The 14,780-nt window shown below is 39.9% G+C and overlaps 1 protein-coding gene across 2 annotated transcripts in view; it reads left to right on the top strand.

Annotated features, from left to right (window-relative positions):
* Nucleotides 1-14,780, top strand: part of LOC122771517 (collagen alpha-1(XI) chain-like) — a 45,802-nt gene that overhangs the window by 8,381 nt on the left and 22,641 nt on the right. The window contains exons 2-13 of one of the 2 annotated variants that reach the window (XM_044029137.1): nucleotides 8,645-8,812; nucleotides 8,910-9,001; nucleotides 9,193-9,314; nucleotides 9,806-9,968; nucleotides 11,155-11,277; nucleotides 12,582-12,698; nucleotides 12,848-12,976; nucleotides 13,106-13,153; nucleotides 13,698-13,739; nucleotides 13,908-13,970; nucleotides 14,061-14,135; nucleotides 14,690-14,770. In XM_044029137.1, coding sequence (XP_043885072.1) covers nucleotides 8,645-8,812; nucleotides 8,910-9,001; nucleotides 9,193-9,314; nucleotides 9,806-9,968; nucleotides 11,155-11,277; nucleotides 12,582-12,698; nucleotides 12,848-12,976; nucleotides 13,106-13,153; nucleotides 13,698-13,739; nucleotides 13,908-13,970; nucleotides 14,061-14,135; nucleotides 14,690-14,770 — 1,223 coding nt within the window. Of the gene's footprint in view, nucleotides 1-8,644; nucleotides 8,813-8,909; nucleotides 9,002-9,192; nucleotides 9,319-9,805; nucleotides 9,969-11,154; nucleotides 11,278-12,581; nucleotides 12,699-12,847; nucleotides 12,977-13,105; nucleotides 13,154-13,697; nucleotides 13,740-13,907; nucleotides 13,971-14,060; nucleotides 14,136-14,689; nucleotides 14,771-14,780 lie in introns of those variants that run through there. The other variant, XM_044029138.1, reaches the window with a different exon arrangement.

The following is a 14,780-nucleotide window of genomic DNA, read 5'->3' as shown; positions in this document are numbered from 1 at the left end:
GTAAACATACTGACTGGTATAAGCTGGTATGGAGCGACTGTAGCTCAGTTGTAGTGAGTAAGTCGTCATTTAACTTGAAGGTTTGTCTTCCGTTCCTGGGGCAAGAAACAATTTGTGAATGGCAAAACTTTAAAGCAGTGTATAAAGCAGCTTTGTGTGGTCATTGAGACTAGAAAAGTGTTATTTAAATACAGACCATTTCATCACCCTCTTGTCCAACTAGCATGAGGCTTGTTGGCTCACACTTTCCCCCATTTTATAAATGCTGGAACTGCTGTTTTGTCGCTGCTCTCCCTCACTCAGCCAACGTCTTGGCATTTTACAAAATCAGGCAATCGACAGAGTTATTTTCAGAAAAGGGAGTTGAGATGCCCTTTAATAACCAGACACTATCAAAACTAATGATATTTCAGTGAGCCTCAGCTGCTTCTAATTAGTGTGAATTAGCTAAATGTTGACAGTCTGTACAAAGTAATTATGTTTAACAATATATCTTCTTAACATATCATCCCAGTGCAATACTGCTGTGTTGACATTCATGCTCACAGAGCTGCCATCATGGATGTGAAGACTGTTAGACTTGATACATTCGAAACAGCAGTTAGCACAATTTTCAAAGCATTTTTTTCTGTATTATGCTTTCCTAAAAATTGAAGTCAGATTTGTCCTAGTTTGCAGCAAATACTGCTGACTCTGCTGTGTTGTTCATCCCTTTTCAGTACCAGTCAAAAGCCACCTTAATTTGTTTGAAATTAAACCAAGACCCACCACTAAGCCTAGAATGAGTAGAGTCAGGTTTAAATAACAGACTTGAATATGTATAAAAGCATGTATAAATCAAAGATGATCAGTTAACTGATAGTCCATGGAAGTTTTCAAATTCATGCTTCAGTTTGCGAATTATGTTTTAAAAATGTCATGCAGACCACAAAATATTCAAAGAAAGTACATAAATAAAACTTAGATGATAGTTGTTGTTTCTTTTTTTATCACATATAATCCTATTTTGCACTTTGGCATAGAGTGTCTGTGGCCATAAATTTTCTTATGCACAAATTAGGCACTCTCTTTGTTCTCCAGAATCAAAGTCTCTGTATGATGCAACATCCAAAAATAATAGAGCACAGAGCCACATAAAGCAAAGTGTAGCTGTCTGAGAAGGGCTGGATTCCTGTGACTGACAAATATTGATGCAGGCTTTGATCTGTGTTGAAGAGGAAAGGGTTGTGGGGGTGAATGTGTGGGAAACCCTTCGTTGTCCATTTGGATCTCAAGGTGAGAAGTGCCACAAGTCACACAGGTTCCTTGAACGAGATAAGAAGCACATGTCTGACTGTCTGTCTGCAGGATTCTTATTCCCTTTTGTCTTTAGTTGGATATATAAGTAAATGCATGTGTGTATGCATGTGCACTGTACGCACAGACAGACAGCAGGGTAGATTATCCAGTGTGACTCTTTGATGAGAGCCAGCTGAACTAAGTAAGAGGAAAGAAAACATGTGGTCCCTCCATCCTATTCTTGCCTCCTTCTCTGTCCTTCTCATCTCTTCATCTCTGTGGTTTTCATCACCTCGTTATATTGATCATCTGGTTCACTCTTTGAGGAGATCCATTTTAGATGTGTTACAGAGAGGGATGCTGCAAAATAAGGGTGAGCTGGGTGAAAGAGCTAAATGAGTGGAATGGCAGACTCCTGGGGGATTTGTACCCCTGTGTGGTGTCTGTTTTTTTTGTGTGTATTTTGGTGCAGTTTTGTGGGAGGCTCGCCTAAACATTTGTTCTTGTTTCTGCAGAAGGCATGTTATTGCATTCTTTGCCATTACTGAGATAATGACAGACTAATCACAAACACACGCAAACACACAGAAAATGCCCTTAACCAGTTTTTAGACATACACATAACAAAAAAAACCACACACACAAACACAGACACACATCTGGTTTCCAGAGTGCATTTATCTATAGTGTTAACAACATGGCATTCATTAACTTTGTCTATTTGTGTGTCCATGTGTTGTTTGCATCTGAATCAGATTCAGTGCTCAGTGTGTCATGTGTGAAACCATAATGAGAGATGGATCTCTGATTAAAGACAGGGACTTCCACTTCACTGCTTCATATTTTTGCCAGCTGGCAATTTGTTAATGGATGTATTCAGTTCCGGACATGAATTGAATTGACATCCATTCAGACTTAGAGTTGCATATTGACCCCATTCACACGTGGTATTATCATCTGTCCAGAGTGATCTGATCATGTACAAGGGTTCCGAGAATTGAATTGTGTGTTACCACTGTATCTCCATAAGAGATCACAACGATTATTCTGACCGTTATTATTTGTATATAGTTTCAATCATTTATGTAAAATCTAAAAAGAAATAGATCTGCAATGCAGTGGTAACCGCTCTAAGACATAGCTCTACATTTTAATATTAAACGTGCACTAGAACGTGTCACTGCTTGTTTGTTCAGAATCGGCTTTTTATCACTGTTGACGGATAGTCTTACGTGGTTTTCATATTTCATATTCCCGTAGCAGCCTCCGCAATAAAACCACTCGAAGCTCAGCTTCAACTGTTCTTTTTTTTTTTCACCTGTGGTGAACAAATGCGGCACACTTGTCACTTCAAGGGAAGCTGGGCTTCCACAATAGTGGATGGGGGGTGGGTGGTGCTGGGCTTCTGCATGATGATTGGAGGAACTGTCTGAAAGGCGGAACCAGTTTTTGATCGACAGCGTTGCAGAAACATACACAACAGCGGAGTCTTTATTGCCTCAGTCCTGTGTGGATTTTGAGGCAAGTCTATAGAAAAATAGCTGGCCGTTCTTGGCAATATAGCCCTTTTACACCTGTACATATACACTGTAAATAAAAACACTATTATAGCATTTCAGTTTAGTGTTTCTTCTAATTCCAGTTGTTCGTTTGCAGAATTTATGTAAGAATTTATGTATAAATAACTGGACCTGAAATGAGCTTCCCCTGTTTCAAAGATCAGCAACCGCCACTGCAGCAATATATAATGTAAAATAAACAGGACACAAAATGTTACAGATACAGAACCATGAAGGTCCTGTCGGGGTGCGGGGATCGCTGAATCTCTCTCTGAATCACTGTCAGACAATCCTTCAACACACCGGCAATGGTTTCTGTCTGAACCTGCCCCCACTTCAGTCTCTGAAGCAAAGCCAAAGACTCATTCATTCCGCCTACCATTACCATTTCTATGCTATTTATTCCTTCTGATTTTTTTTGTAGCTTGAACTTAAAACTAGTTTTAAGTTCAAGCTGTGCATTTGCATAAATAAAATAACTAGAAATGAGAGTAACAGTGATGTGCTTCAGGGGTGGGGTCAGGAGAGAAATAGGCATGATAAACACTCTATAATACACTGGGTCAATATGAGCGCTATTGCCACTTTGCATGGAAATACCCAGGAGAGAACACAAACATTTGGGAAATGACAGGGTAGTATAGTTGCATAGGTTCTGTTTCAACAAAGTTATTTCCATTCTAAAATTAGAAATGGACCCACTTGCAAGATCTAATGTCAATGTGTCCTCAGATCTGATCACAAAAATCACATTCCTAGGTGGTTTTAGACTGCGTGTGGCCACATTCCTGGCCTTCCATGAATGCAGTCCATCCTCAGTACATTAGACTAGAGACCGCATCCTCATTTTTCAGGTTTCTTACACTAATCAGCACTCTTACATTCATTTATTTGCAGCCACTGCCACAATATTAACCCTTATCTTTTCCTTTTTCTAATGTTTAAAACATATTTTATGTTAAACTAGCATGAGTAGAGCTTTGATATTCACACAGACACACGCACACACACATAAAGGACAGGGAGATCCATTCATATGTGGTCACAGGTGCACCAGGACGCATGTAAATGTCAGGTGTGAACAGTGGTACTTAAAACTGTCCGCATGTGATCAGATCACTGAGGGCGGATGTAAATAACAGGTCTGAACGGGGCCACTGCATAGTTGCATTTTCACAAAGCAGTAGAGTACGGTGTAGTTCTGTTTGCCATAGTACTGTCCAGTTTGCAAAGGTAAGCTTCGGGTTTCATCGTGTGAAGGTCAACTTTATCAGCTACGTTAATAGCTGAGTGTTTAAATTGGCACAGTGAACACTGCTGAACGCTGACAGTCATGGAAACATTAATACAAATGGTCTTTGTCATAATGATCAATATACTTTTTTTTTTTTTAATGTGTATTTAGTTTTTTTCCCATTCAACTCAGTCGTCAACTTTGCAGTGTGCCCGGCTTTATCCTATAGTAGGTAACCCAACAGACGGGGTTGTGTATTTTGGCACCCTTTATTGATAATAATAATAATAATAATAATAACAATAATAATAATAATAATGATAATGGTAATACTAATAATAACAATAACAATAATAATAATACTGAACTAAACTGTATCACTTAGCTGATGTGAATGTTCCCTCATAGTGCTGTTTTGGGTCTACACTGAAACTGTTCTCATTTCCTTGTTGTTTCAAGGGATTTGTTGTCAGTCTGGTTCTGTTGAAGGTGAAAGACATGATAAATTCAGTTGACAAATTTAAACAATATGCAGTCCACTCACAAAACTCCTTTTTTGGGTTATAATTCTGTTTGCCTTGCTGGATATGATTAGGAACACTGAGCAGCTATTTGTTGTGACATTTGTTTAAAAAAAAAAAAATTCTCTATCCTCTATCCCATTTATTGTTACAGTTTTTTATTTTTTCCAGTTAGAATAACCCTGGATTAGCAAAGTAATTGCAGAGATGTCAAAATTTGGCACCAACAAAAGAGAAACAGAAGCAGTCAAACAGAAAGACTAAGGCATGTCAACAACAATAGCCAGTTTTTATGATTAAAGGTAAAAGCAGAATGTTACTGTAACCAAAAATATAAGTGATAAAAGTGAATACTGAACCAGGAAGCCTCAAAGTAAACTGTGAAGGATGTTTCCAATTGACATTTTGGGTCATAAATTTACTTTTCACCTTTCCTTCATCTCCACAACCTGTTTCCCTCAAAGGTGAATTATGAATAAATCAATATTCTGTATTTGTGTACAGTTGAGAAGTTCACTCTTGTTGATCCTGCAGTTCAAACTGCAGACACTCTGCTCTGTGTCGAGGGCTAACATACTCTGCATGTGTGTGCATGTTGATCGTTCCCCCTCACATCCAAGTTTAGAGCATCAGGAATCGATTGAGAGCAGCACACCCTCTTGTGTGTGTATGACTTAGTATACTGTGTGTACATTTGGTGTGTGCATGCTCATGTCAACATGATGTGGATCTTGTATTGCGGTTGTGTTGTACATACCCACACACACTCACTCACACAGCAGCAGCTTAGCAAAAGGTTGCCTTATGTGTTCAAAGGCATATACAGTTTCCATGTCTTGTCTTGTCCTCTGCTGCATTCAGATGTAAGTGCTGCCAATCATATGCACGTCTTGACTCTACTGTGTGAGCCGACTTGTGGCAAAAGCATGTTAGCAGCTTCTCATGCAAACCCTCAATAAAAAAAAAATTTAACCACCATACAGAGCTCGGCCCTGAGGGGCACTGAGCTGAAAACTGTACCGTAGAAAATCTTTGCATGTGCATTGCTAAACTGGATGCAGATATAAAAACATTACTCCATTCATTAAGAATGGGCTGAGCAAGTAGATTGCCACCATTTCAATATCCATATGCGCAACATGGATTTACAACAAGAAGGTTGTTAGATTAACATATGTGTGTGTGTGTGTGTGTGTGTGTGTGGGGTCTATTTGTGTGTTCACGGGGGTTGAATGCCAGACTTTTCCTTGGCAACCAGTACAAACTCTAAAAACGAAACGCGAGCTATAAAACATGTTAGTTGCTGAGTGTCAGAGAGGCTGGTAATCGGATTTTTGATCCGTTTGAAGTTCGGACAAAATTAATTTGACTGTTTGCTCTTTTTTTGTGCTTGTGTTTGTCTAAGCTTCATATTGTAAGTGACACATGCAGGAGTGGTATCAGTCTTCTTACATATTTCTCTGCAAATATGCACGTTCCCAAAATGTCATATACTATACCTTTGTGCTGGTTATGTTAATTGTGTATTACCACTGTATCTGTATATGATTTGGTGAGCTCATATTATCCTTTTACTCTTTACTTTATGGTTATTATTTACTGTTTGTTCAGGTATCTCCATTTGTCTCAAAAGTTCTGTGACAAATCAGTTGTCAAATCCATTTTGAGCAACTAATCGACTTAATGTTAACTTTTTACAGCAGGTCAGAATAACACTGGAGGTTTTAATAACATGGTAATAGCTGTATCAGGGACTCATATAATGGCAAGCTCGTGAAAGACAGAATTACATGTTGACAGTAACGGTAGGCAGGCAAACACACAAGACACATGGATAAAAAAACAAAAAGTTGGTAACGAATACATCTGCTGTACAGGCTCCGACATTACGCCAGCCTCTCCGTGCATATGCACGCACGTCATGTGTACACGTGTGTGTATGTGTGTGCATGTGTGTGTTGAAAGGTGAGAGGCAGATTAAGGAGTTGACGTAAGCCTCAGAAATACGTGTGAAAAGGAGCCACACCAGTCAAGACTTGCCCATATGCCCTCCTCTCCTCTCCTCTCCTCTCCTCTCCTCTCCTCTCTCATACAATCCGTTATCCCGGTTGTTTTCCCTCCTTACCCCTGTCTCTTACTTTTCACTTTCAGATCAATTTGTTGTGCATTTTGTCTCCTGTCCCTTCCCACAGTTTAATGTGTTACATCCCATCCTTTTTTCTGCCTTGTCTGAGCTGTGGCCATTGTGTCGGTCCTCAGAAGATCCCATGTGTGCGGTGCATATGTTCCTGTCTAAAATACAAACTGTAGTTGCATATGTTGAATTCCAATGTCTGTTTTGCTTTTTGCTGTTTCCTTTGTGTTGTGCTGGCCTGAGTCATTGTCAGAACACATGCATCCTTTATTGCTCTCTGGTATTGATTTTTACTGTGTCATGCAGCCGGTTGCCTGTGTCAGTGCCCAGATGAGGACTATCATGTGATTAAACCAAGCTTCTGCAATGAGAATCACAGCAAGAGAAAGAGAGAGAGACTCAGACCACATAGTATATTTCATTTGTTTGTTTAAAAGGTTGTTTAATTACAGGGCCCTGCAGCATCACCCACACGTCTCAGATGCTATGTGATAAAACAACAAACAGTTTTGTACATTTACAGAGGGGTTTCATTTTGTTCATTTCGATCATGTTCGATAGCTTTGTTTTTCTGGTTAAGAAATGTGCAGGGGACTAATAGTGTCGGTCTGCTGCACCTGTTGCCACAAGGAAGTTTTCAGTTAGGAAAAAAAGTGAAACAAATATCTGTTACGGTGTTTGATTCATTGTTAATTGAAACAATAGTTTTATAGAGTTTTTAAAACCAATCAAATCAATATTACTCATGCCTTTGTGCCATTCATGTCTTGGCTGTTGCAACTCATGTTCAAATGTCTTCAGATGAATTGCAAACTAAATGGTCAGTGCTGTTAAAATAAAGCATCAGGGCAGAGGTGCACCTCAGATTCACTTGTCTTCACAAAGACTCCAACCATGTCTTATCTAAATGATGGACACTTAAAATCATACACTGGCAAACTTTGTAACATTATATTAATTTTAGTGTCAAGACAATTGTTTTTATGTTTCTTTTAATCCTCGGTTGATGTCATCAAAACATTTTTGTTCCTTACATCATCATGTTGTAGGATTAACCTAAAGAGATGACATATAATATTATCTTTGCTCTTTGTATATTTTCTATGCAAGGTGTGAAAAGTGTTTATGTTCAGCAGTAATAAAAGTCTCTTCATACTGTGAAGTAGCTGCTCGGTTACCCCCGTAACATGATCAAACCAAGGTCTTCCTCTCTTTCGTTGCCTAAACCTTAAATGAAGGTTGCAGTGACTCTCCTGACGTGCCTGCCAACACCCAGCCAAATCACCTGTAGTCATTTGGCTGGGTGCTCAGGAGCCTCAAAGTTTGTTGTCTGTAAGCTTAAGATTAGGTTTCCACAAGTCGCAAATGGACGTGACATCATCCATATGCCTCCAGAATTCAGATTTGGCTGGCACTTCCAGGCGCCTGTTGGACGATACCAGCTGTCAATCACACTGTTTTTGCTTCTAAATGGAAACATCATTTACAAAATTGACATCATGGTCTATTGAGGGAGACCTACAACTATAGTCAGGAAAATGGTTAAATCTATTCGTTTTGCTACAGTTGAAGTCACCCCTAGTGCCTTTTAAATATACTTGCACGTCCTATTTTTCCTCAGTAAGAACCGAGAAGAACACATCTGTAGATGCAGGCTTTGTTTACAACAAAACAAACTGTAGCTTTAAACTGACGAACTGACCCCGAGACTGATCTGTAAAAACCATGTGATCTCTCATCCACAAGCAATAGTCCATTGCCTGTTCACCTCGGGCTTTTACATACTGCTTACCATACTACTCTGTTCTGTTGCCTGTGGAAACTTATTTAAAGTCAACATCTAAATGAGTCATGAATGAAGGTGCTGTGAAGCTGAATCATCTAACTCACCCATCGTTGTTTGTCTTGTTTTTTGTAGCCAACTCCATTGATGTGCTGAAGCTCCTGGAGTTCTCAGAGGCCATGGAAGGTGTTTCGCTGGAGGCAGGTCTGTGCACCAGCAGGAAAGGCAGGGAAGAGACAGATCTCTCCTTTAAAATTGACAAGAAAATTCAACTGAGTGCGCCCACCAAGCAGCTCTTCCCAGGCAAGTTTTAATGTTGTCTAAGTTTATTTGACACTAAAATTAACAAAGTTCATTGAGGGCCTTTGTCCTAATACGTATTTGTGCATATTCCCACCAGATTCGCCATTCCCTGTGAATTTTACAGTGATGACAACAGTTCGAGCTGCGAAAGGCTCCCAAGTCTTTCTGCTTTCCGTGTATGACCCACAGGTACGCACGCACGCATGCTTACATACTACATCAGGCTAAATGCTCATTTCACAGCTGCATCTCTCTTTGGACTCCAACACCTCTTTGTTAAATCATATATTTTAAATGTATAAATAGCATCCACCATTCATTCTAACCATGCCTCTAACACGTTATGCCATCCTCTTTCTTCTATACTCTGTGACTCTTAGGGCACACAGCAGCTGGGTATAGAGATTGGCCGGTCTCCCGTCTTCCTGTACGAGGACCATGAGGGTCAGCCAACTCCCGAACTTTACCCCACCTTTAAAAAGGTCAACCTGGCTGATGGCAAGTAGGTAACTACACACGCAAACAGAAAAACACATACTTTAGTTTGACTTCTGTAAGAAAAAATGACTGAGGTTGTTTATATGAAGGCAAAAAGAGACCATTCAAGTTATCTGGAGTGAGTCTGTATGAGGTGCTGACACATTGTTACTACTGACTTAACGAAGCACGCCGCCATCGCCAAGAACCAGCGGGCGGTAACTCTCACTGAAAACATGGCGGCCTGTGGGGACACAAGAAAAAAAGACATAGTGGCCACATAAATAAGGCTAATAAAAGCAATGCTTCCTCAAGTCTATCTTGAGGATATTTCTGACTGGAAACTGAAGTTTAATATGTCATTCTCCTGCACCAAAGTCCATAAAGAAAATTCTTCTTGCTAGGAGATCATCTGTAAAACAGTCACATTTAATAATAATAATAATAATTATTATTATTATTATTATTATTATTATTATTAAATGTGTCTCTTCTGCTACTTTTTTCTCCTGCCAGGTGGCACAGAGTAGCCTACAGTGTGGAGGGCCAGTCTGTGACTCTCTATCTGGACTGTCAGAAGCTGGAGACCCTGGACCTGCTCAGAGCACATGAGCCCCACATCAGCACAGAGGGAGTTACTGTGTTTGGAACTCGCCTGCTAGACGAATTTGTGTTTGAAGTAGGAATATCGATGTGTGCATTTTTCTCTTTGTGTGTTTCTGTACGTGTTTTAATATGACAGCAGGCAGAGATTTAACTCAGTGGAGTTTAATGCTTCGCACGGTTGTAAGCTGAGCTCATCTCCTCCTTATCATTTGCCTTAAGTGTGAACTAATTTGCCTTTGAGAAAAAAAAAAAAAAACTTGGCAGACACAAAGGATAAGAGCCCACAATAAGTTCCTTGTGTGTTAAGGAAATGTCTCTTCTGGTTGCTGCTTGTTTTAATTTATCCACCAATCTGTGACATATCTAAAATTGATCTCCCTTGACTGCCCTCCAGTGGTTGTGTGCCTGTACTGCAATTTCACTACTCCAGTAAACCTTTTGTTGCAGAAAAGTTGTTACAGATATGCTTGAAAGTATAATAAGATTTATTTGCAAAAAAAACCTCAAAACAAAACAAAACACAGAATTGCTTTAATTTGAGAAATCCTCCAAACAAGCTCTGGAAAAAAATCTTTAGCTGTTTGAAATCTTTGTAGATTTTTATGAGGTCTATTTCTGCTGTGTCCTCAGCAGTGTGAGGTCATTTTGGCGGGTTGCAAGTGTGAACCCTGACCTTTGTTTTCATTGTAGTGTCAGGTGGTCCATCTGCTGAACTGGACAACTCCCAGCCGGTGTTTGGCTTGGAGTCCCTCCTTTAATGTGTGTGTGTGTGTGTGTCTTAAATAGGCTGTGTGAACCAATTGTCAAACATACCTATCTTTGTGAGGACATTTTGGCTGGTCCACACAACTTTAACAGGCTTTTTGAGGATTAAGTTCTGGATTAGGTTAAATTTAGGGGCTAGGGAATGTATTATGTCCATGAGTGTCCACACAAAGACTATGTGTCTGTGTGTCTGTGTGTGTGTGGACCTCATGTGGCGGTGGAACTTCAGTCTGAAGCTCTGGAGACAGTTAACTGCACAGCAACTATAAATCACATTATTTTAACTATTATGTCACTTTGATCTGACCATATGAACACGGAGATGACATGAGGGGCATATGGATCCGACATGCCATTTATAGAATTAATGACATATTGTTCAACAAGGACCAGTAATGACGTCCATAATGTTTATGGGCATTATTTATGTTCATATGGTTTCACTAATCTCTCAAAACTCAGTTTGATTGTTTGTGTGTTGTATTGTGTCACAGGGAGACATCCAGCAGCTGCTTATTGTTGATGACCACAGAGCAGCAGAGACGTACTGTCAGGACTACATCCCAGACTGCGAAGCACCTTTGCCCTATGACAGCGTATTACTAGAGGCTGAAGAGGTAAGCTCCACTTTTACAGGGAAGAAGAGACAGCATAGACAGAGACAGATGGGAACCACATGTCAGTTGAAAAAAACGTGAACAGCATATAGTCAGAAATCATATCAGTCACATGTGATGCTGTCATTCAGCCTGCCTGGACTGCTCCTTACATAACACACACTGGGAGGCATTTTGGGTTTTGGAGTTGTAAATCTAGGCTGTCATTCAGAAAGTAAAGGAGCCCCAAGGTTTCAGATGTGAGGGGAGAACTATAACAGGTATGTATGGACATTTAGTCTTATCTATTGTGAAATGATCATGTCATATTTTGCATAGTAATGTCGCCGCAGTTATAGATAAACTAAAAATAAATAAGCACAAAAAGAGTAATAGCTGTAGAAGGCACCAGCATAAAAGTCAAGGTTGTAGCAGGCTATTCATCCTAATATATGAGTCATGAGTCATTTTAGGGAATCTTGCTGATTATGTACTAATGCATTTTGAAGCCAATTTTGGCGGAGGATTCATAAATGCTGGTGATGCTGGTGAGTCAAACTGGCAAGGAAATCTGTTTAGTACCATATTTTTTAAAATGAATATGTCAATATTTGGTGTCAGCGTTTCAATAATCATATCAACAATTCAGGACACGGATATTTTTGCATACAGTATCAATATTGTCTCCCTCATCAGTATAATTTATTTCTTCAAATAGATACAAGCACACACACATCATTATCTTCACTAATTGCAGTGTCGGCATCACCCAGAAGCCTGCAGCTGCTTATTAGCACTTGATTTTAATACTTCCACATTTTGTATTAAAAGACAGCACATGTATTATTAGTTTAATAGTCCAGTATCCTGTGCCAGCTCCAGTGTGCCAGTGTTCAACACTCCTGGCAAAGGTTTCAAATCTTCTCCTGCTGCTGTTGTTGGATTTATTGCCTGGCTTACAGCTCAAAACAATCCATCATAGGAGTATTTTGTTCCAATATTTCAGCCCAGACGTTGATATAGATGTAGCAATGCCATGATGGACTATGCCACACTTATCATGGATGTTTCTCCATTTCTGTCTCTCAGCCACACAGTCGGGCAGAGGAAGTGTTTCTGATAAAGAAAACAAAGCAAATAACAACAATAAAACATTTCATTTATAGGTGTCACTTTAGAAGGCCGAGTTAAACATCAATATAACCATAGGGGAATGAAACTTCAACAAAAACAATATTTCCTTTGCCACCCATGATGCACTAAAGGCTATGCAATTTCAATCGCACTGTGTTATAATTACACGTGTTGACTTTTGTGGTTTTCAGGAGAGGGCACCTAAGAAACATGTGGTGGAAGAGTTTGAGGAGTTTGACTACAGCGATCTCTATGACGACGTCTCAACCTCCACAGTGGCTGTCGGCCCTAATGTCACAGAGTATGAGGTGAGAGTCAGATAGAATAGAATAGAATAGAATACAATAGAATAAGAATAGAACAGAATTACAACTACTTATAAATAGACAATATAATAGAGCAACAATAACTCTGTGTGTGTGTTTTTTGTCTTTTTCTTCATCCGCTTGTCTTTCAGATTGTAGAGTACGAGGACTATGACAACACCACCGATTACGAGCAAGTGAACGAGTATGAATATGTGGAAGAGTACGATGAGCGTTATGGACCGGCTCAGAAAGAACGGGAATATTCTCTTAACACACAGGTATAGCGCAAACAATCACAAATTGTTTTCCCTCTTAAATGAGAGGACGAGTGTGTCGCCTGTGTGTCCTATTAATCTGCTGTAGACATGGTGTAAAGCTGTATCTGTCTGTCTGTTTCCTCTCATTAGGACATGCCAGAGAAAGGACAGAAAGGAGAACCAGGCTATTTGGGAGAGGTGAGGAAAACTGCACTTGTTTAAAAACACACGACTGCACAGTAGACAAAAAAGACAACTCTACCAACAAATCCACCCCATCACCGTCTTTTCTGATCAGTACAGGAGAAACGCTGGTTAAATGATTTGTAATCCATAACAAAAATGACATCAGAGTTCAGGTTTTGCCCCATAAATACTGATAAATGAACATGCAGTTGTTGAGTATTGCTGATACTTGTCAGTTGAATCTGCATTAGAAACTGCATTAGAAACATAGAGTGTGTGAGATAAACACAGAAGCAGTAACATATTCTGTTTATCTGTGAGTACAGTTTATTGATCATTTGTTACTTATTCTTATCTGCACATGTTGGTTCAAATTCTTAAAATAATACATTACAAGGTAAAATCATTGTTTAAAAGACCCTTATTTAATATATTAAAGTAAAATAGACCTTGTCTGATATTAATTTGAGACTGGTACCACAGTGCCCTAACAATACCCAACTTCAAACCACAGAGGATCAGCATTTTTTGAAAGATTTTTGTGAAATTTCTGCAGGGGACGCAGATCACAGGACCACATGGACCTCCAGGACCTGAGGTTAGTGAGTTTTGTCGGATGAAAACTACCTTGATATACACTTGACTTGAATCTTTATGAAAGAGGAGCTTTTTTGCATTGTGGTGGAAATAAATAGAGCTTTAATGACTGAAGTATTTTTTATTGATCACAGCTGACTGTATGTGCTTTTTGTTTGTGTGTTTACAGGGAGAGACAGGGCCTCCTGGAATCACGGGACCAGTGGGACCCCGAGGAGACCCCGGGGAACCGGTGAGGACTGTCCTGTGTTGAATGTGTGAGTGACTGAGACCACCACATTTTGGCGTCTTTATGTAACTCTCCTCCTCTGTCTCCTCTCAGGGCCCTCCAGGGCGGCCAGGCCTTAACGGAGCTGATGGGATACCAGGTCCCCCGGGCAATGTCATGCTCCTACCGGTAACATGATGATACTTCTGTGATTGCCTGAGGCTGTACAGGCTGTAGTTATATTGCTGTGGTGGTTATTTGGTCCTGTTAACCTTTAACGGAGCCTCAGGGTAAATGAGTGATGCAACAGAAAAATGTGATGGCTCAGGATTGTTACATAAATGTCTCCTGCTCTTTGCTAAACCCCCCCAGGAGCCATGGCTGTCATTCAAATCCTGTGTCATTTTAAAACCAAGTTGGAAAAATCTTTTTGTTTGCTGATATTCCTTTTCTTAGGTGTTGATTTAACGCAAAGACAACAGCTTATGATTTACTTGATTCTCCTGCCAGTCACTGACGTATCTTTATCATTGCTGATGAATCTACATGCTACGGTTCTTTAGTCATTTATTTTGTTTGTTTTTTCTGTTTACATTTTCATAAAATTTCAGTCGTCCTCAATGTCTTATGCACGATTTCATTAGCAGTGCTACTTTTTGGCCACTGGGTGGAGTATTGAGTTTGACTTCTAACCAGTGTGTGTGTGTGTGTGTGTGTGTGGGTGTGCCTGTGTGTGTTCACAGTTCCAGTCAGGTGGGGATAAGATGGGCACTGTGGTTTCTGCTCAGGAGGCCCAGGCCCAGGCCATCCTGCAGCAGACCAAGGTATTCACCT

Source organism: Solea senegalensis, linkage group LG6 (assembly GCF_019176455.1).
Source record: "Solea senegalensis isolate Sse05_10M linkage group LG6, IFAPA_SoseM_1, whole genome shotgun sequence".
Taxonomy (NCBI): Eukaryota; Metazoa; Chordata; class Actinopteri; order Pleuronectiformes; family Soleidae; genus Solea; species Solea senegalensis.
The sequence above is the reverse complement of the archived record's forward strand: the minus strand, read 5'-3'. Positions and strand labels throughout refer to the sequence as shown.